This window comes from Drosophila willistoni, chromosome 3R (genome assembly GCF_018902025.1).
Source record: "Drosophila willistoni isolate 14030-0811.24 chromosome 3R, UCI_dwil_1.1, whole genome shotgun sequence".
Lineage (NCBI taxonomy): Eukaryota > Metazoa > Arthropoda > Insecta > Diptera > Drosophilidae > Drosophila > Drosophila willistoni.
The window spans coordinates 4,819,699-4,841,887 of record NC_061086.1 but is presented as its reverse complement, the minus strand read 5'-3'; the positions used below and the strand labels follow the sequence as shown (position 1 = coordinate 4,841,887).

The 22,189-nt window shown below is 34.4% G+C and overlaps 4 protein-coding genes and 2 long non-coding RNA genes across 7 annotated transcripts; 2 read left to right on the top strand and 4 right to left on the bottom strand.

Annotated features, from left to right (window-relative positions):
• The first annotated feature begins 641 nt into the window (after nt 1-641).
• LOC124459734 (smoothelin-like protein 1) lies at nt 642-2,397 on the top strand. Its single transcript, XM_047009337.1, has 2 exons — nt 642-918; nt 971-2,397. The coding sequence occupies exons 1-2, from the start codon at nt 666-668 to the stop codon at nt 2,332-2,334; spliced, it is 1,617 nt and encodes a 538-aa protein (XP_046865293.1). The 5' UTR covers nt 642-665; the 3' UTR covers nt 2,335-2,397.
• A 223-nt stretch (nt 2,398-2,620) lies between these two features.
• LOC6651623 (V-type proton ATPase subunit e) lies at nt 2,621-3,000 on the bottom strand. The gene has a single exon (XM_002072863.3). The coding sequence runs from the start codon at nt 2,950-2,952 to the stop codon at nt 2,686-2,688; it is 267 nt and encodes an 88-aa protein (XP_002072899.1). The 5' UTR covers nt 2,953-3,000; the 3' UTR covers nt 2,621-2,685.
• A 3,297-nt stretch (nt 3,001-6,297) lies between these two features.
• LOC6651622 (adenosylhomocysteinase-like 2) lies at nt 6,298-9,679 on the bottom strand. The gene is made up of 9 exons (XM_002072862.4): nt 9,270-9,679; nt 9,105-9,161; nt 8,310-8,379; nt 7,584-8,250; nt 7,207-7,525; nt 6,974-7,141; nt 6,836-6,911; nt 6,660-6,780; nt 6,298-6,587 (listed from the first exon to the last, which is right to left on the bottom strand). Exons 2-9 carry the CDS (start codon nt 9,153-9,155, stop codon nt 6,581-6,583), a joined length of 1,479 nt encoding a protein of 492 aa, XP_002072898.3. The 5' UTR covers nt 9,156-9,161; nt 9,270-9,679; the 3' UTR covers nt 6,298-6,580.
• A 1,632-nt stretch (nt 9,680-11,311) lies between these two features.
• On the bottom strand, nt 11,312-11,744 carry LOC124459733. Its single transcript, XR_006953769.1, has 2 exons — nt 11,715-11,744; nt 11,312-11,598 (listed from the first exon to the last, which is right to left on the bottom strand). It is a non-coding gene; the product is annotated as an uncharacterized LOC124459733 (long non-coding RNA).
• Nucleotides 11,745-13,158: 1,414 nt separating this feature from the next.
• Nucleotides 13,159-18,967, bottom strand: LOC6651621. Of its 2 annotated transcripts, none has more exons than XM_002072861.4 (3): nt 18,746-18,967; nt 14,272-14,312; nt 13,159-14,021 (listed from the first exon to the last, which is right to left on the bottom strand). In XM_002072861.4, the coding sequence occupies exons 2-3, from the start codon at nt 14,282-14,284 to the stop codon at nt 13,750-13,752; spliced, it is 285 nt and encodes a 94-aa protein (XP_002072897.1). In that variant the 5' UTR covers nt 14,285-14,312; nt 18,746-18,967; the 3' UTR covers nt 13,159-13,749. The 2 variants fall into 2 exon arrangements, with proteins under 2 accessions (XP_002072897.1, XP_046865839.1); XM_047009883.1 differs by lacking the exon at nt 18,746-18,967 and adding an exon at nt 14,531-14,647.
• On the top strand, nt 18,402-20,072 carry LOC124459960. Its single transcript, XR_006953917.1, has 3 exons — nt 18,402-18,465; nt 19,570-19,976; nt 20,046-20,072. It is a non-coding gene; the product is annotated as an uncharacterized LOC124459960 (long non-coding RNA).
• Nucleotides 20,073-22,189: the final 2,117 nt, after the last annotated feature.

The following is a 22,189-nucleotide window of genomic DNA, read 5'->3' as shown; positions in this document are numbered from 1 at the left end:
TTTCTTACATACCTAAATATTTGTAGTAAAGATTCCCTGAAATTTATTTGACGTTTGAGATTGTTTTCCTTCTTTACTTAATTTATTTGAAAGAGAAAGAAATGGGTACGCTCAATCCAGTAAAATATATAATGAAGAGAAAACTTTTTTAAAATGGTTGTAATAAGTAAGGAAAAAGCGACAGTAAAAAAAAACAGACACTTATATTTAATGGGAAGCATTAACAGTATTTATTTAATATTGGTTTATTTTGTGCTCTGCTTCTTGATATTTGTAATATATTTTATAGTTTACTTTGTCTCGAAAATGTCCAAGAAATATTTGACTGCGAATTTTTTTTCAGAATATGTATTTTTTTATTAAATTTTAAGTAAGAGATTTACCGGATTTTCCGTGATGGCTCTGGTACCGACCGTCTCTTCATGAAACTGTCCTAAAACTGAATTCTTATGCTGGTTATTGCATAATTTATGGGGCAAATTCCCACTCATTTCCCAGCCCTAGTAAGAGACTTTAGGAGAACGATTTTCTATCTTCGTATATTTGACTTGTGCTAAGCTAATTGAAGGTAACTAGAATTCCTACAATATAAATTTGGGCTGGTATAGTTTCAATTGATTTCTTTGTCACGTACGTTTCTTTGTACGTTTATTTTAAATACAAAAATGTCAGTTTTTTACGAACAACTATTCGAAATACAGAAACTCCTTTGGTTTTTGCGGGCTTATCCCAACAGTAGTCCAAGGGAGCCAATCTATGCAGATTGGGAGTCAAAATACAGGGACAATGAAGATGATTCTGTGGCTTTGTGTTGTATACGAAAAATAATGCTCCTCATGAGACTGATATCTGCAGATCTTTACAAGGAAAATAACCATAGGAACGACAAACAACAGGTTTCCGAAGCAATAATGAGATGTGAGTAAGCAATGGTCATATTTATATACCAATTTACATTGTTCTTTTGCAGGCTATCAGGAGATTGGAACCTTATTTCAATTCAATGAAAATGAACTGAGCGAAGTGAATAATTTATTGAAACTAGAGAAAATATTCAATGAAGTGTCCAAATGCATCACAGAGAAGCTTATTGTAGCTGAAGATTCAACAAATGTTCCATATGCGTTTTCGCTTGAAACTAATTGTTATGACTTAAATGTGAAACCTATCCAGAAATCTAGACTATGCTGCTTGGTGTCTCTGAAGGGCAGATCTCGGCGATCAGTTAGAGCGATCACTAATAACAGAAAATTGTATAAAAAGTTAACAAAACAAAATTTGCAGCTAGCCAGGAAACTGGAAGAGGTGAAACTACAAAGAGATTTGGAATTAATAAGCCACAAACTGACGATTCTTAAGGAAAAGACTCTAGTCAGTCAGACTATGATGGCCAAGCAAAAGATTGAAGAAACTAACAGGGATCTAAACGATACAGTAGCTAATTTACAAATAGAAAACCTTCAGTTGAAACATGTCAACAATCGCAAATGTATTTGGAATGAAAAAGCTTATAGCGATAATAGAGATCCCAGTAAAACTGCAGAAGTAAAACCGAAAGAGTTGCAAAATGTTAAACCTTTCGAAGGGACCTTTGAAGAAACGCAAGCATTACATACTGAGGCAACTTCTGAGATAGTGGTAGAAACTGACGTTGTTAAATATCCCAAAAACAACGTACAAGAGTCACCAGAAATCAATGGTCCTAAATTAAAATGTTATCGCAAAAGGCGTTCTTCCAAAATACTTATTGGTAAGAGACACATGAAACAATTTGTCAATTGTTTTATGCAAGTTCTGTCCGAGCCGAATGAAAGCATTTTTCCCAAATGCTTCTTCGAGCAGCCGAAACCGTGTGTCGCCCCAAAAGCCAAGGAAAAAAATGGTAATCTACCTGATCTGAAGAAAACAATCTCGAAAAGCATTTTAGCCATTTTGAAGGAAGAAGCAAATCGCAATGCTATAGGCAAAACTTTTGGAGATAGACGAAGTCAACTACTAAAATGGTGTCAAAAGAAAGTCAAGCCTTACGGTATACCAATGTATGAGTTTTCTCTTTCCTGGACAACCGGCCATGCCCTTTGTGCCCTTATACATGCCTATCGTCCCGATATAATGGATGTCAAATATACAACTCATCCAGATCCTAAAACGTCTTTGGAACATGGTATCCGTATAGCTAAATTTTTGGGAATTCAAACTAAATTTGATATATCCGACATATATCAGTCTAAACCAAAGTTTGAGGACGTCTTTAATTATATACAGGACTTGTATTTTTGCTTGGAGTCAACTAAGCTGGATTCCCAAAACGCTAAAAGTCAAGAGACTGCATAATTTTAAGTCTGCAAAAGGTTTTGAAACTTTTGTATTTCCTTTTATTTATATAGTTTCAATAAATCTGTGGATATATTTTGAGTAAAATTTTGTATATAAAGTTTACGGTAGAGAAAGATTTAAACTTGGGAACAATCTAAATATCCAATACGACTATTACAGAATCCATTTGCAATTTCTTTTATTTATATAACCAAAACGGTTTATCAAAAGTTCTTGAAATTTCTTGACTATAAAATTTAATAGATGAAACTCAACGAATATTCAAGAATAAATTGTATATTTGTTTACTTGATATAGTAAATATAAAACTGATTTTTGATGCATGCAAATTCCTGATGCATTTGTTTATCAGGGATCATTCTCGTGGTGAATAAACGAGTTTTCCCAATAGGTCATCATGGCATAGATCACTTTTTGACTTGCTCGTGGTCCAGTTAACGGATTCAATTGCATTAGGAATGTAATTACCCAGATGAGCCAACAACATACACCTGTCAGAAGAAAGCAGCATCTGATCAGACCCTTTTCCTTGAATCTTTTAGCCGCCATCCAGCCAATCAGAATAAATAGAAGCCAGAATATGGTAAATACAAGAAAAGATATAAGTGTGCGCATTTTTGAAAAGTTTTGACTGTGTAGATAGATTTTTTCCTTTTTGACATATTTCTCCCTGGTGCATACTTTTTGCTCATGTGAGTGATGCTCTTTAAAACTGGCTCTTAGGAAACCCATCGGGTGGGATTCCAATGTCGATGTCGATGTCGATGCTTGGCCTGCCTGCCACTCATAAACTTTTATGTTTTTGCGAAAAATTTCAGCATTTTATTGCTGCGGGAGGTGGCTGCTGGAGCGCAATGGAGCGCCAAAAGTTGTAAAAAGAAAAACTGTATACATTTGCCGAGTGCCATTTTCCTATAGGGGATGGGAGCAAACCGACCATAAAACTGCCGCACGCATCCTGACTAAGCGCAAAATCCCATTTACGATAGCTGATGGAGAGCCATGTGGTGGATGCTCGTACCGTATCCTGATGATGCTGCTATGTATAAGTGCCAAGGCGCGGACTCATAAAATGGCGGCTCTGTCCCTGGTCTTAGTCTCCTAGTCCTTCCCCAGCGATTGTAATCGAGTTTTTCCAAAGTAGCAATAAATGTTTATGGCGGCATCGAATTTTCCATTTTCTCGCTATAAGTATCAGAACGGCCGTTGCCACCCTTCCAAACGAACGGAGGAACGGACGAACAGCCAAGCAATCTGGCAGTGGTCCTAGTCATTGTGTGGGGGGGATGGGTGGAGTGGCCATCTTTAATTCCATTATGAGACGGCTAAAACTATCTGCGGGGAATATCTGTAAGCCCCATCCACTTCCTTTACGGCTGAGAAGTTGTGAAGCCAGCGTAATTGGAAACAGTAGCATTATGGGCAATGGCTAGCTTATTCAAAGAGTTTCACACCTCAACTTTCCAACTGAAAATATCTCGAACGAACCTCTCTACACTGAGTGCCATAAATCACGGCTCACAGATTTCCTGAGTCGCAAGCAAATGCAAATCGAGCAACACAAACCCAAAGAAAACACAACAACAAAAATGTGTGACTTTGGCTTTGAACATCGTCGGCGGCGAGGCCCATAGAAGAAGACTCGGCCCACACCCGATTCTAGAGCACTATCTTTTCCGGTGTCAGTTGTCGGTGTTGTTTCTTTGACAGCAGATAGTCAAAACATTTTACTGCTTATCGAAGATTTATGATTACAAAAAAAAAAAATAAAAAGCAGTGTATTGTGGATGATTTCAGTTGAAATTTGGCAATTGGCAAACTGCTATCCACACGTACATATTTGAACACATTTTGTTTTTTGCAATTTGTCACAGAAGATATAAAGGATTAAAACTTAAAATCAGCCAAGAAATAAAATAATATGACTGTGTTTATCAAGGGAGAAAATTAGTGATTTAATTGTGGCTTATTGGACAGTGATAATGGATTATTAATGCATCCTCTAATATGAGATAACTTACAACTAGAAACAATTGGTCCTAGTAAGGAAAATCGACAAGTTTTACAAAATTAACAAATTCAGAAAGTTTCTGGCATAAAATTGCATACATATGGCTCACAAAAAACTATAACTAAATTGATTAAATAGTTGGCCACATTGTCAAATTGAACTTTCATTTCACATGTTTCGTATTGAGCCGATAGTGTTGAGATATGAAGGTCAAAAATGTTCGTATGTCTTCAGTTTCAATATGGTGTAACTTTTTTTAAAGTCTCGAAAACAGCGCAATGCATGAAATTAACATTATGGAAACAGATAGATGGTTAATTTAAATAAATCAGAGAGTGGGAGAAGTTTCTAGTTCTAATGAAAGGATAAATCAGATGTATTGCAATTTTTTTTTTTTTCATGGTGCTATATACACACATACTGTAGATAAAGACGAAATTGACATTATTTTTTGTAGCATCTGTCCGCGTATAATTATCTTTCATACGAAAGACCTCTCAAACAACAATACATACATAACAATACAAGTTGCATCAACTTATGGTATATGGTATTTTCATACCATATTTAACCAAAGGTCCAACTTCTTCAAAGTTCATGGTTTATGCTAGAAATTGTCAAAGAAATTTTAACAAAATTTTGTTCCCTTACATAAGGTATAGAAATATTAATTCAACTATTGTTGTTACGTGGACTAGCGTCTGAATCAAAAACATAAAATACCCAAAAACTCATTTTGTTAATTAAAAGAAAAAATTAGAACTTGGTAGCCACGTGAAAAACTATTATTTTTCCACGAGATATATTTTTTGAGATTTAAACATTTATGTTTTACACAACAAATTGTCTTAACAAAGCGTTCAAAAAAGTTAGTCTTTTGACTAAAAAATATTATAAAAACCAGAGCTCCGAGGGTAACTTTGACCGCGCCGGAGTTTGTATACCCTTGCAATTTTATTGCGTTAATCATTCCTCACCTTAAGCAGTCAAAGTGGAAAATCTTTTATTTAATAAGCCTACTGTTTGTAAAAGCATGTCCTACAATCGTACCATAGGAAATAAAGAAATTATTAATCGAAATCACTGTTTACAATGGATTGTTCCTATGGGAGCTATATGATATAGTCACCCGGTCTTGATAAAATTCAGCAGAGTCATACACGTTTTTTTAAGGAATTTCGAATTTGTTTCTAATTTTATTCGATTGTTGATTTGAAAGGTTACAACATCGCAAACTCTTTGAATACCTTTTTTTAAAAAGGATTGTTATAAAAGGCATGTCTGCTGTACATTTCTAGAACTCTTTATCTGTAGTATTGAGTATTCAGTAAGAGAAGATTAGAAGAAGAGACTTTATTAACGAACAGGAAAACGCATACTGGTACTAACCAGATATATTTAGAAGAGCATTAAGTTTTATTGATCCAGAATTTTGGTATTATCAACAACTTATCTCAACTAAAAAATAATTTGCACATTCTTTTTTTATTTATTATGCGTAAATATTTGGTAATTAAAGGTTCAAATCAGTTTCTTTACAATTAAAAAGGCAGCTCAAAAGTATACGAATGGGACAAAAATTGTAATTTTTTGCAGGATGGACAGAATCAAGGCCCAATCCACAATGTTTATAATATTGAGAGACATGTTTTTTAAGGATTTAGCATTACTCTTTTTGAAAGCTTTGCTTTAACGGAAAGAAAACAAAAAGCCGTAGGAATAGATGTTCTTATAAAAATGATTTTTCGAATTTGTTGCAACACTAATTCAATTTTAATCTGAACTCAAAACACAAAAGTGCACCCAGTGGCGCTTTTAACTATTTTGTCGTAGCGCCAAAGTGCGCAGGCGCCAGTGAGCATCGCATGTGACAAAGTATACCATTTGGCGCCACTGAGATATTAATATATACCCTTCAAAATAACAATATATTTGTTTTTGCAGGATGTTTGTCACAACTTAAATTATTAACTTTATTATTTAAGCTAATAAGTTAAGAAATGTTTAATATATAATGGAAATTAGATATATTTTTTTTAAATATTTCTACATTAAATTTTCTGTATTATATATAATAACATTAAATAAACCGATCGGAGTCGTGCCAGCCGATCTAATATTTTGACATAAACATATTTTTCATAAACATATACACTTAGGTACATAATATTTAAGAGAAAAAAAAACACACAAAACAAATTTAAAACAAAAGAAAGAACAAGCAAATACTGACTAATATCTGTGAAATGAAAATAAGACAAATTTATAGTTATTAAAAACTGTTATAATGACAATATCGTTTGTTAATTACCTATAATAATTGGCTTTAAAAGGCCCGGCCTTATTTAAGCCCATGAACTTGGCTTGCTCGTCTGACAACTCTGTGAGATGGGCATCAAAAGTGGCCAAGTGCAAACTAGCCACATATTCATCTGACAGATATCAAATTTATTAGACAAAAAAATCAAATTGTTCAAAGATACTTACCCATTTTCTTTGGCAGCAGATAGACATCGGACTTGTAACGACCTGGACTTGAGTAGAGTTCTATTAAAGCGAGTGCCTAATGAAAGAAAGTTCATTGGTTAATCCAAAGTTTAAATTGAAAACCACCAAGACTTTTACCTGAGTCGACGATGCCACAGAGACCACAAATGACGATATGGTTGAACAGGAAAGATTGACTAGTCTACCCTCGGCAAGCAGGATAATCATTTTGCCATCTGGCCAAATAATGTGATCTACCTGAGAACGTACTCGTTCCCAGACAAGCTCCGGAGTGTGTAAACTGCTCTGTAAATAAGTAGAAATAAGGTTATTCATGCAGGACTTATATATTCTCATTCCGTTGAGCTCACCACATCGATCTCGGAGCAAGAGTGTCCCATATTGCAGACAACGCAGCCGTTTTTCATCCGATTCATGTGGTCCCTAGTGACGACATTCTTATTGCCCGTGGCAGTGACGACAACATCAACATTACGTATAACCTCACTAAGACGCACCACTCGGAATCCATCCATAGAGGCCTGCAGAGCACATATCGGATCGATTTCTGTGATATAGACAATGCATCCTTGTCCTTTGAGAGATTGGGCACAGCCCTTTCCAACATCCCCGTAGCCGCAAACGACAACCTGTTTGCCTCCAAACATAATGTCCGTCGTGCGTTTCAAGCTGTCGATGAAAGATTTAGTTTGAGATCATTTCAAATTGCCCCTGTTTTCCCACTTACCTATCAAGTATGGAGTCTCGGCATGTGTAGAAGGTATCAAATTTGTTCTTTGTAACCGAATCATTGACATTTATTGCCGGCACTGTAAGTTTACCGGCCTTGGACAACATATAAAGACGATGCACACCCGTAACACTCTCCTCCACAATGCCCTTGATCGACTTGAAGTAGTCTGGATACTTCTTCAGCATCAAATGTGTGGCATCTCCGCCATCGTCCAGAATCATATTGGGCACCCAGCCATCCTTGTGTATGCAACGATCCAGACACCACCAGAACTCCTCCTCGGTCTCACCTCGCCAGGCAAAGATCGGTACGCCGGCTTCGGCCAGAGCAGCAGCCACAGCATTTTGTGTCGAATAGATATTACAAGCTGCCCAACGAACCGAGGCTCCAAGTTGAATCAAGGTCTCAATTAACACCGCCGACTGGGCATTCACATGAGTGCAGCCAACAATGTGGGCATTCTTCAAAGGTTTTTCCGCCTTGGCTCGTTTTCGCAGCATCATTATGCCAGGCATTTCGGATTCAGCAATCTCAATTTCCCGGCGACCGAACCCATTTTTTCCAATATTCTTGACACAGAAATCATAGCTACCATTGGAATTTCGCTGCTTATTGTCCTTGGGTGAGACTTCATCCTCATCGGAGCTGCCAGTGAAGCAGGCTGCAAAAAGGATAACAAAGCTTAATAGTTGTCGAGATTTGTGTTTCTGTTGGACTTACAAGAGCTGAACGAACAGGTGGAAACATCGGAAAATCGACGAGCCTCAATGCTTGGCTTTTTAACCGCAGTCTGCAAATTGAATTAAAAATAATACATTTACCAAAACTCAAATTAAATATACACATTCATTTTAGCATCCGGACAATGGTCTGCACAAATAATTGCCAAGGTGTTTATAGGATCGTACCAGTTCCAGCGAAAGCCAGATTCAGGGGAGCGCCATTGATGGACCTAATTGGCATCGTTTAGCATATCGTTGATAATTCGTTATGCCAATTGATTCCAGAAGATGTGAAGGCATCCCCTCAAAACCCGCCCATAGCCCGGCCCAAGTGTATGTAAACAGACAAATTAATAAATTCTACAAATGTGTATCTTATGCATTTGACTCTATTGCCATGTTCTACGTACCGACATCGTCGTCACTTTGAAATAAATTTCCATGTACACACATTATACTTATATTTGGTTGGTATTGTATTGGAGGTTTTTGTTATTTTTACTTCTTTTTTTTTTTGTTTTTTGACTCGCAACAGTTGCCTGTCGGGCTTTTATTTATTTACCAAGTCGTCACGTGCTAAAAATTTGTTTAATCGCCCAAGATCGACGGCAATCGCAATGCGTTTTGCGTTTATTTACCCTCACATACACCAACACCAACACCTACAAAAAAACCTCCATCATATATGTATATTTATATCAACAGACCAGAAAACCGGGATCAGTTAGCTTGGGCCGCACATTTTATACCCTTTTCAAGCCAAACTTTCCAAACTCTTGATATTTCAACTCACCTTATCAGCCAAACTCAGGTCGGCAAAGGTTGTCTCCGGCATATGACTCATTTCCAGCTGTTGACAAGAATAATATTATTTTGGAATAGACAAACAGTACTAGTTAAATTATGTATTTAAAAGCTCAGCCTCAGCTGTGATCGAGCATAACCTTCGAAAACTTACATTGAGTTTTGTGTTTTTTTATTTTTTCGAAACAGGTTCTATAGTTTTTGTTTGTTTGTTTTTCTTTCCAAAGTGTCAACCTTTTATCGTAGATTTTTGTGCTTTTATTAGCCAGATTCTATGCACTCACGAGACCGGCTCGAAGAGAGAGGGAGTTGCTTTTATTTGGAAGTGGGAGTGATTGTCACGTCAGTTCGATCGGGGAACACACAGCAGACTAAGTCTGGCTTTATGGCTGATCAATCGCACAGCGTTCGAATTCAAACGAGATCTCACGAGATCGTCTCCCAGACGACACTTGGCACTTGTATACCCCGTCTTCGTCTCTGTGTGCCTTCGGCTGGGTTATTATTATTATTCGCTTCGTGTTATGTTCAGTTCGAATACCTTTGAAATAACGTACAATACAAAATACTACGTCCGCAATTGACTGGGGCAAACAACAAACTAAAAACTGATTCACATCCACTGGTTGCTGAGAAAGAGCAGAACAGCAGAACATTGAAAAATTGATCAAATAAAAGAACACCAAAATGCTATGGAAATCTTATCGCACTCCCGCTCTCTCTCTCTCTCGAGGAGTCCTCTCTTTCTCTATCCTCATCAAGTGCTTATCAGAAGTCAAGTTGCCTGTGGGTTTATCTATCGTTTACCCGATTACCCGAATCTTTTTGACATCTGAATTCAAAAGACCCAATGGGTCTATCCATTTAAAGTTTAAGGCACTCCAGAAAACATCCGATAACTTATGTTAAGAAATAAGTTTCCTCATAATTTGACTTTATTTATTACAACTAATAGTATGCAACAACATGGACCCACAATAAATCGTGAAACAATTTATTATTTCACATAAACCATAAGCTTAATGAGTAATAAGTTCATTTTACTTCGTATTTGTATATCTATTAGAGAAGTATTACCCAGAACTTTTCACTGTTTTATAGTTTCACTCTTATCGAAGCAGTTTAAAACAAAACATACACAACATCGGGTTTTACACATATTCTTTTGTTTTTGAATTGATAGCACTTGACTTTTGTTTCGAATCCAAACAAAAAGACTTATCTTTGCATTATCATACACATAAAACACGAATGTTCAGTCATACGAGCACACGGAAGAAACTCAAATTGAAACCGCAACAAAAGAGTTCTCTTCATTGATGATAAATACCTATATGCCACCTGTTAATTTAATTAATTTTAAATAAATTCAATGTACTTGAAAATTAATAATCGCATATGTATCGAGGGGGTCAAAGCTGGAGCAACTCGTTGTCAATGCAAGCGGGATCGGTTAAGCAGCCGTTAAACCAAAAGCTTTACTTAAAGATGTACAGCAAAAAGCTCAATTGAAGCTTTCCAATGGATCGCAGATGTTTAAAATAATATATCATTTAAAGATTAAGAGGTTCTTTAATCAATGCAGTGGAACTTCCCTGTATTGAATATCTTTATAATGCAGTACATCGAAAAATAAATTGATTTTAAACAGAGATTTCGCAACTTCAGTGTTTTTTTATTCATTTATTAAAGTTTTTCTGCCACGATTATAACTAACTTTCTTTAGAGAAACTCCAAAGGAAAAAAAAAAAAAAGAAGAAGAATAAGTTTCATCATTAGAAATTTCTGGCGCGAAATCTTCAGTAATACTGAGTAAATGTTGCGCTGCTTAGAAAAGATATTGTCAAGCAGTTCAGACTTCCTTTTTGAAATATTCTTGAAAGCTGAATAGTCCATAGTCCAAAGACTATAAATTCCCCAGAGTCTAACACAAACATTTACGTATTTTATAATAATATTTTTCAAGCTGGTTGATATTGTCATTAAATCTATAAGTTCTGTCTGATTTTGAATTGATTCTTTTTAGCTCATTCCACTAGTATGTCGTATTCTATTCTTACCTTTATCTTCTTCCACGTCACTAAATAAAGAGATAATAATAAGATAGCTTAAGGCCTAGTAGCTATAGCTAGTAAGAAGATTGGCTTTAATTTACAATCACTGCCCAATCACAGTATAAATAAATAAATAAAATAATAAGATAATAACAACAGGTTGTCATACATTATTTCAACATCCGTCAAAGACTAAACTAGAGTCGATAAACCAATCGAAAGCCCACTTGAAACTATTAATTCTTTCAAGCACTCATAACTTAAATTAAGTTTAGTTGTATACGTGGCATATCCGAAACCAAAAGTTAAACTTCGAACGTTGTATTTCGGTCGGGATACAGATTCATCCACCAAATTCCATACAGGACGAAGTTCTCCAGTGGATCTTTTATGAATGGCAAATCATAAGTTGCACCTATCTGTTTCTTTCTGTTTTGTAAAATAAGAGTTATATGTATTAATGTTCATAAAAATGGCCAAAACGTCCATAAAAGGCGTCAAATTTTGTATACCCTTGCTACTTTTTTTGGTGACTCTTTCCTTACCTCTAGCTATCAAAGTGGGAAAATATTTTAAAAAGGCTAATGTTTGCGAAAGAACGGCTTACAATCTTAGCATAGGAAATAACGAAGATATTGATCAAAGTCACTGTTTTCCACCGATCGTTCCTATGGGAGCTATATGATATAGTAACCCGATATTTATCAAATTTGGCATAGTCGCTTATATGTATAATAAACTCACCAATATTACATTTTACGACAATAGCTCAGAAAATAACGAAGTTATTGAGAAAAGTCACTGTTCATGACTTTGCCGTTTGTATGATATACTGGTCCGATCCGGCTGAATCCGAGATATACAACCCCTGCAGTATATATGTACAAGCCTACATGCAAAATTTCAACGGTAGCTCCAATGCTCTAGGAGGAGTTTGCGTTTATCCAGACGGACATGCCTATATGAACTCGTTTCGTCATGCTAATCAAGAAAATATACACTTTATACGGTCCGAAATGCTTTCTTCTATGCGTCTTCTGAACAAAATGAATATACCCTTTGTTAAACCTTCCGAGACATTTGAAACATGTTGATAATTAAAAGTAAAGTTGTGAATATTCCATTTGTAACATTCGTCACGGAATGTTTGAGGGTAAATTTGAGGGTGGCCCATCAATTTTACAAATCTATTTTTAAAATTGTAAAGTCCCTGAAATATAAATCGTTCCTTTATTTTGTAATATTTCTTCTCGTTACTATGCTGGATACGATAAAAATTAAAACAATTTATGTTTATCTTAAAAGAAAGACCTGTTTAAATATATGTACCTTCTTCACAAGGCGAATAAAACTATTATTAACTTGGCTTGCCCATAGAAATTAAATGGTATTAGGTGACCAAAATTTTATTTTAACATTTGAAGGGCATCTAATTTTAAAATCTCCATGTCACTTAAAACAAATTCAATGCAAACCAAAACCATTTAAATATTTTTTAAAGATCATTTGGTTTAAAAAGAGGTAAAGATAAGGAAGGTAGATATAATAAGTTTTATTATCTGCACCCATATGTATTTATTATTAGGAATGTCGACACTTGGGAATATCAGGCGTATGAAAATTAAAAGGCATTGAAAAATATTCTAGCATTTTGTAATGAAAAATTTAATTTACCAATTTTTATTATAAATATGAAAATTTTAGTAGGGCTAAAAATTTATTAGAGAACACATTAAGCAATAAATATTATATTTTACATATATTTATGGTTCCCAAATTGAAAAATCCTTTTAAATATTAAAGTAAGCCGGTCGAAATACCTAAATATTTTAGTTTATTGTGACGTTCTTTCATTAATCCAGGGGTTGGTAATTAAAATGTTTATATACGTGCCATTCCGCCATTTTAGTCGTCATTGTCCAATGAATAGACTGCAACAAATTTAATTAGATGGCCATTTTCCATTAGCGTGACCATAAAATTAGGGAATTTAATAAAGACACCGAAATGGATAACTCGCCATCATCCATCATCCACAGGGATGCTGTGTTTGTTTGCTGTGTTTCAACCCCCTTGGCGGTGGATGATTACAGGACACAAAATGGCAAGGGACCAAGGGATGAACTGATGAATGCATTGTTGCGGGGTGTTTGAAGATTCTTAAGGTCTAATTGGTTGATTTCCAGTAATACTTTGAATGGAACACTGTAAACATGGTATATTATGTCCCAGCTACTGAGAGGTATCTTCAGACAACTCGGCATCTGTCTTTTGTTATGGTTTTTAGGCAAGAATTAAGTTTATTAAATTATAATTGTGAAACAATGGCTTCACTCAAAATAACATTCAATCAATTTTTCTTTTACAACTAGTTAAAATTGTCACTTAGCTAAAAGATAATTATCAAACATTTTCAGGTATACAAAACCAGTCGTATGTGAGCTCTAGGTCTACAACATATTTACATTGCATTTACACTCTATATGTACAATTAGAGTTATCTATCTTGTAATATTTACACATTAGTTATTCTACTTAATACCTTTAAATAGTTTAACTATTCAGACAAAGCCCGTTTTCCTATATTGAGCCAACCTTCTCCATTAGATACCATGGAAGGAAAACGGAGGCGGCCACAACAGCCACACAAGTGGCACATAGAGCTACAGTCGTGGACAGACTGGTCATTGAGAAATGATCATCGCTGTGGTCCAACTCCTCATGTGGATGCTTCTCAAACTCCAATACCTCGACATCAAATCGAAAACGAACCTTGGATCGTGGTGATTCCTTACGCCAAACTAAATGTCCAGATGACTCTCGACGTTCCAAGCTCCATTTCGGATCGTGCACTGTAAAAATTAACGACAGTAATAATTACCTATATGTATACAACCAAAAATAATTATATATTATTGTCACGCGCTTAGAAATTGACTTTAAGGTAAATTTATGGGGCGTCACTCATAACGCAAATCTTCAAAAAAAAAAAATAAACAAATTTCTCACTTAAACGAATTTTGTTTGCTTAATTAATTAGAGTACGATTGGATTATTTTATGACTCCTATTTTAGTAAGGGAAACCCTTTTTATATATTTACCTGATCCAGTCATTGTGCCCTTTTGTGGACTTCTGTTGTATCTGAAATGACAGAAAAATAGTAAACTCAATAAATTATTGAAGAAAAAATGCTACAGGTGTCGTATTCAGGTGTACTCGCAATTCGAAACGTGAGCTTGCACAATTCGCGCTATATCACCCTGAAAACCCCATCGATAGAAAGGAAGTGCGTCCAACTTGATCAGCATTCATAGCACATGCGATCAAATGAATTTATTTAGCATTAAATAGTATCTGACCCTGTTGTTGTTTATTCCGTTTGCTTGACTATGCCAATGTCTTTACAATTGACTGGAAAAATATTCTAGAACCACCTCATCAATTCTGTTTCGTCTGTTCAATATTTTAACATTTACTACGAAAACCCAAACAAAGCTGAATACTAAAATAATTTGTAAAGACATAAAGAAAAGTCAGTGGACTGGGTTGTCGGGTTGCCTTTGATCGAAAGACTTTTTCCATGGTCAGAAGTGTCCCCAAGTGTTGGTTTAATTCGATATTTGGATTCAATTAGAGATATAAATTAGGTATAAATTTCTCAAGCCATAGTGCATTTTGTTCTAGTTTTAAAATATTTCTATATTTCTCTACAACGAATAAATTTTTAGGTTTCATACAATGAATTTTTTCATAGACTGTTTTCTGTCACGCACATTAACAACACTAAATACCGAATAAAAAAAAATTATATTTAGATTAAACTGAGATTAAGAAATATTAATTGCAACATACTTTGTGGACCTTGAAGCTTTCTAAAAACTTTGAGTAAAGAATCTAATAATATCTTAAAGTTCTTTAATATCGTTTCCAATTTTAAATGATTTTGTCGGAATCGAATTTGAATTTTTTCCATTATTCTTCAATTTGTTGAGAACAATTTTAAGCATGAGTGAATTAATTCAATCCTTTTAATAATTTACAAAAAATATAATTATCAGGCACTCCGAGCAATGAAAGGAAATAACATGTGAAAGCAATCGAAATAGTATCGAACTGCAATCGAAGTCCTTTTTGAAGGACAAAAGTGTTTTGAACAGATGTAGTTTCAAAAACGATTGACATTTTACTCCAACTTGAGAACTACAAGTTCGAAAAAGGTGACGAATTGCTGTCGATTTAATGTAAAATAAATTTTATTGCATACTTTTGTCAATCTTTTAAAGACTATTTAGTATTGTGGTTAAGTACATATGTATATAGATCAGATTTGTGTTTGATTAAGAACTAAGCTTAGTGATTAATGAACTTAAATCAATAGCTGCACCTTAAGCTACAATTCCGAATTTAAAGTATTATCAATTAAAATACTAGAGGAGTGCGCATGTATGTGTGCATTGCCACCCTTTATATGTATGTAGGTGTGTTTTTACAAGTGTTGGAGCAAAATACATTTCTAAAAATACATTTTAAACATTTCTTATCGTATCAGTGAACAAAAACAACAACAACAAGAACAGCAATAGCAATAAATTACTTTGTCCATCGCCATTAGCGTAGATAGCAGACACGTTAAGATAGAATATCTAAAACATTTTAGGTAACAAATTGCAAACATTTGTGAAAAGAATGAAACATTTTCAATTGCACTTGATTAACCATTACTCATATTCCGAAATGCAAAACTGTTTCTTTGTTTTTTTACTAGTTCTGCTATAAATTGCTTTCAATTTACATATATGTATATGTAGCTAGTATGCATCTAGTATATCTTACCAAATTGAAATCTCTAGAGAGGAAGTAATCAGTGTTCGAAGGCAAGAAAACGAAAAATAAAGACACAGATGCCGCATTGACTAAAACAAAAAAACTCAATAATGATGATGTGACGTAAACCGGCATGAACAACAACAACAACAACAACAAAGAAACACCTTCAAGTTGAATGCCGGCACTTTTGCTTTGCATATTTCACAGAATAGTGAGCTACAGATACATATGTGTATCTTTTAAAATGCTCGTTTCGCGCTTTCTGCCCCTCCCATTGCCCCTTTCCGTTGCCGGCTGAAAATGTCAGGTCAGAGGGCCAGACATTTGCATTAACATTTCCACGTACTTGTGGCCTTGAAAGTGAAGAGACTACGTGCAAAATTCTATTTGGGCTTATTGTCGGATATCGAACTGCGAACTTTACACCACGTTGACTAGTCACGACTTACCTACTACTAGCTGAGTGTGTATTCTTTTAGTACTGGCTTGCGTTTAGTTTGTTTTGGTTTTTGTCTTTTCTTTTTTGCGCAAAGCGAATGTCGAATGTTAAACTGATGATGATGACGAACACTTGAATATACTCGCACTCGTATGACCAGCCGAAAGAGAAACGGCCCACGATTCAAATATGATTTGTATATACATTTTAATGTGGACTTTGAACTTTTGTACAATACATTTTATTACAAATACAGTCAGACAAATGTGCATGGTATATGTGTTCATACAGAAGTATCTTAATTAATATAATACATATATATTTTCAAGTATTGTGATTCAATTGCTTTTGTTTATGCCTTTTTGAAATGTACATATTTATAGATTTATGTGTGAATGAACATTGGGACGTTCCTCAAGGAAACATATCAAAAGAATATTAACTTAAAAGAAAAGTGAAACGTATTTACTAATACGTAGATATTTTGTCTTAGTGTTCTACATTTGTATATTTTAAAATGTATAAAAGATCAGACTGTCGAAAAATAAATTCATAAAAAATATTTCAGGTGGTATCAAAATATCGGTCAGTGTCCTGGTGTCTGATTTTATTCATAAAATCCATATAATCTCTCAGTTTTTGAGCCTTTTATCAAGCTTCTGTTTAATGTCTGCAGCTCATTTATCAGAATTGGACATTTACAACATATAGAAAATCAAACGCAAAAAAACGTTCTGACTTTTATACTTGTCAAAGTAAAGACAAAAGTCCTTATTCCCATTATTAAATGTAAATAAAACTTTTATTAGCGTGTATTTTCATTGGTCTGATTATTTGACCTACTTTAATAGACTCCATAGGCGTTGATTCTATCTCAAGTGCCTTAACCAAGGTTGGAAAACGTAAAAAAAAAAATTATTCAAAACATAAAACTTTCCGTTTCCTTTCGATTTTAACAAGAATTTCATATATTTTTTGTATTTATTTATTATACATAAATTTGCCGTTGTTAAGTCTTCTTTTAAGTACGATATGCGGTATTTTCATTTTATTTTAAAGCGAAGATTGAAAATTTCAGTTCAACAGTATTGTATTTCATTCACAATTTTTTAGAAGCCGAATATTATCCAAAGAAAATTTCTGCAATTGCACTTAAAACTTAATCGACGACAAATAAATGTTATATGCCAATTATTCTCGTGCAACTGATGATGATTTTCAATGATTTTTAAGAATAGAGTAGTAAGTAGACGTTTCTGTTATTTTTTTTGACAATGTATACATGTATACATATATATTATTCGAAATTCCGATTTTTGCTTTGAAGCACGGATAATATTGACACTCGAATAATATAAATAAATGGAAATTATATTGTTCATTGGTATTAAAATTTATTAATTAACAAAATATAGTTTCAAATAACCAACTGAATGATAAATTAATTTTCAATACATTACATAATTTTTTTCATTAATCACTTGAAATGCAATTTCATGCCATTTTGCTGTTATTTGTGGACAGGGTAAATTTTTGCTTTCAAATTACTTTTTTACTCTTTGTTTGATTTCTATTCAATTGATTTTGAAACTAGTTTGCAAAAATAGCACACCCTAAAACACTGTACTAGAATACACGCACACGCACACATATATGTATGTACATATATGTACACATAAAATGTACTCATTGTATGTATTGGTGATCTTAATTGGTTCTTTCCTATTTGTTGTTGTTGTTGCTACTGCTTATTCTGATAAGACTCTGGCAAAAGAAAGAATCAGCAAAGTCAGCGCCTGCTTTCAATCAATGAACTCACTCACACCAGCTCCCTCCCACCCCCCTTTTAAAACATCAGCTGAGTTTTCTTTAGTTTATCAACTTTTTTTTTTGTTTTTCGTTACAGTGAATACACATATGGAATGACAGTAGATAAGGTCACGAGGAATCATTTGGTTTAGGGATTCTCCACTGTCAATTAACAGGGTGACAGTGGGCCCACAACAAATCAACTAAAATTCATTGGAGGTAAGCACGCGCCATGACCAAAATAATGATAACAGACTAAAGGTCTTTCATTTAATCAATATTTGTTGTACATGTGTCCATGCCTGATATGGTGATTCTACGACTAAGTATGCTAATCATTGACGGTGTCACCCCATTTAGTGGGAAAAACAGAAAGAAAAAACAAATTGGTTTTCCTTGGATTTGTTATTGCTAAAATTGCATTGCACACACAAACACACACACACTCAGACACATATTTGTTGAAAAAAGTAAACGCTTTTCGTGTTTCTGTTGTTACCGCTTTGATTTGAAAACTCGTCAGCATTGGCGGCCAAACAGCTGGCACTGGCTCACAGGCACACATACAACCACGCACAGACGCATTAACGCGAGGGGAGAGCTATCCAAATGTGGGCGGGTGGGGCGTATCGCGTCTCCAATCCGATCTATTCAAAGCTATAGTACGTTTCGTATACACAACGTTCACGCGAACGAACTATCGAGGTCTAAGCATGAAACCAGACTGCCACTACCTCACTACTGTCGGGGCTCACTACAGCCCCAGCTCTAGCCCCCCAAACAGTAGCACTGCACAGTGGTTCGAGAGCCCATTAAAAATAATGTATACAAAAGCTTTCTTTGCTAAGCAACTGAAAGGGCTTTACATCGAATAAAATTAATTGGCATTACAGCTGACTCTTAGACTTATTGGCCTTTTGTTTAACTTCTTTCCCTTTGTATAAACAACTGAATCAGTGTCAAAAGTAAACATTAAAGTTAATCAAACACACTAGATTGGAGGCTCGCCTCGTAACTATGGAGCTTTTTACACACACACACACACACTCATAAACTCATACACTTTAATAGTTATTTTGTTTCCATCCTCATGCAGTCTCGTTCATGTAACTTATCACAAAACAAGTCTGGAATATTACAATTACTTAACATATTATTAGGCATTTAAATTTATGGCGTAAAGTTATGCACACTGAATTTTTGTGCAAAACGTTTTTATATCATAATTTTGACAAGTCTTGACTACTTTAATTTTAATCACATCAAATTCATGAGAAATAAACTAAAGCTGCAATATCGTTTAATTATTTTATACCCCTGCAGTGTGCCAGATAAACATATCTTTGTAACGCAACAAAGGAGACATTTATAAAGTAATATGTATGTATATGTACGTAGGTATATTTTTGAAATTAAATTTGGTGTTTAAGCTTTTTATTGCCTGATTAAAATACAACATGACAATTGGTCTTAAAATTGGTAGAAACCTTTGATTGCAGAGGATAATTTGCTGATAAATATCAAATAAGGTGGAAATATAGAACAATTCTTAAGAATAATAAATGGATCTCCAGGCAAAAACCCCATGATGATGCACTGGCCATTAAACTGCTGGACACCCACTTGACCTGTCATTTAGAACAGAGATGGACTTGTGATTCCACCCGCATTTCATGGTTACCTCGGACAATATTTGCCTATTATCCACTTAGGATACATTTCCAATAAAGGTAACTATACAAAAAATTATATAAATTTATTATTTTCATTTACCTAACAACGACTTGTTTTAATTTTAGTTAGATGTAACGCACAGAAGGGAGCATCTGCATTAAGAGCATACATATATATTTTTGATCAGCACGACGAGGGGAATTCATTTACCCAGGGTCCTGCATTGCTCCAGCTTGAGTTTTTTGCCCGTTCTTTGTAAGAAATTCGACTTTTTAGAGAAATTGCATTTTTTCGCTATTCTCTGTACTTTTTTTACGAGTAATGGGTGGGTATGCATCCAGCCGTTTTTTCGAGAAAGCCCTGGGGCACTAGCAGAGCAGATCTTTCAGTTTAAAAAGAGTCAGGACATGACTCTGATGTTGTAAAATATTCGCTGGTTTCATTTTGAATTTGTTTAACTGCATTTCAATTTTAAGAGATGCACCGAATACGTTTTCAAGGAATAACCATTTATTCATTTATGTACATATAATCGTTTCCTAAAATAGTTTTGGTGCACGAAGGTCGTCTTCGCTATCAAGAAATAATCTTACAATTAGCAGTATGACTAAATGTTTTGTTTATTTTTTCCCGAGAATTTTCATTTTATTTATTTTTATTTTTTTGATTGATTTCGTGTGGTTTTCCCTCTTCTTTGCAACTTTCATACGGTGTGTTTTCCGTTTTGTTTTTGCTTTGGATAAAGATTTAGGCGACCTTCATGATGACGATGAGTCGGATGCAATGTCATAAACCGCATCAGATCCTTTTGATTTGCTAATTGATTTATGTACCATTATAATTGTGTCCTCGTGTCATGTATGTATATTATTGAAACTATTTATGCTAAATTTTTGTCATTTTCCAGCTCTATTTCTGTTTCTCTCACATGAATTTAGGTCTGGATCTCGTCTTTTTTAATTATGTCATTTTTGACAAAGGGCAACATACTTCTTCGTTATTCTACATAGGTGGTCTATTTATTATTGGTGAGGCTGGTGATCCCGTAGGCATTCTTTTTTATATTTTAAATATTTATTTTCTTGTATTAATGTATTATTTCCATGAATGTTAATTTATTATTTTATAATAAATTTTAAAATATTTGAATACGTCTTTTTTTGAGGTAAATAATAAATAAGAAAAGCCCAGTAAACAAATTATAATTGTTTTCATTTGATTGAGAGATTTTATTTTTTGTTTTTCTTCTTATCAAATTGTGTCCTTGCTAACTTGGTCTAAGCACGTATTTAAGGTTCGTGTCTGCACTTACTGCATATCTCTAAAAATCCCTTTATTTTACTCGCACCCTTAGGACTATTACTCGCACCCTTAGCACTATTACTCACACCCTTAGCACTATTACTCGCACCCTTAGGACTATTACTCGCACCCTTAGCACTATTACTCGCACCTTGCTCGTTACTCATAGGGAGGAGTAACTCACAATATTTAAAATAGGGGGTCTGAAAATAGTGAAAAAAATAGTGGGAGCCCGGCTCCGAGTATTTGACCCACTATTTTTTTCCGATGTTTAGGCGGGGTTATTTGCCTTTTTGAATTTATTAGTATTATCATTTAGTAAAGGTTCCAAATGTAAAACAATATACCTAACTATTTTTTACAGATATTTATCTGAAATGGGCTCCACTTTATTACATTCAAGACCAATGAACAACATTTGGATAGTTGTAAATTATAATTGATAATTAGAAGGAATTTTATTTTAGCGAGTAGTAAAAAAGTAAAATAAAATAAGGATTGAGATGGGAGTAAATTCGTCCCAATTGAGATGGGAGTAAATTGAAAATTATAAAAGGGAGAAAACACAATCAAAAACAAATCTACGATGGCAAACCTCGAATTTAATGTGGAGAGCACCGAAATGTACAATGTACACAAGAACATCTATTATAATAAATTGTGTCCAGAACATGTCCTGCATTTAAATTGTATGGGTCCTTGCCAATTTTAAAGTTTTTGTGGCTTATTAATTCGCATAAGCCCATCACACTGGGCAATTTTATGATTTTAATAAGAGCGTGTAATAATGTAAAAGGAAAGTGGATAAGTATACAGAGATCTTTCTACTCCGCAAAAACTTATAACCTTGTTACGAAAACTGTGATAAGTAATTTATAGATTAGAATGTCAGAAGTGCAGCTCAAGAGACGTTAATTTTGAAATTTTATATCACCAATATTTATATTTATGTTTATGTTTATATTTT

Bases quoted from the DNA above. Each gene is read 5' to 3' on its own strand.
- LOC124459734 (XM_047009337.1), top strand. From the start codon at position 666: ATGTCAGTTTTTTACGAACAACTATTCGAAATACAGAAACTCCTTTGG. The intron at 919-970 runs GTGAGTAAGCAA...GTTCTTTTGCAG, and splicing joins TTCCGAAGCAATAATGAGAT to GCTATCAGGAGATTGGAACC.
- LOC6651623 (XM_002072863.3), bottom strand. From the start codon at position 2,952: ATGCGCACACTTATATCTTTTCTTGTATTTACCATATTCTGGCTTCTA.
- LOC6651622 (XM_002072862.4), bottom strand. From the start codon at position 9,155: ATGAGTCATATGCCGGAGACAACCTTTGCCGACCTGAGTTTGGCTGAT. The intron at 6,912-6,973 runs GTAAAAGTCTTG...TTCTTTCATTAG, and splicing joins CTGTGGCATCGTCGACTCAG to GCACTCGCTTTAATAGAACT. The intron at 6,781-6,835 runs GTAAGTATCTTT...GATATCTGTCAG, and splicing joins TCTGCTGCCAAAGAAAATGG to ATGAATATGTGGCTAGTTTG.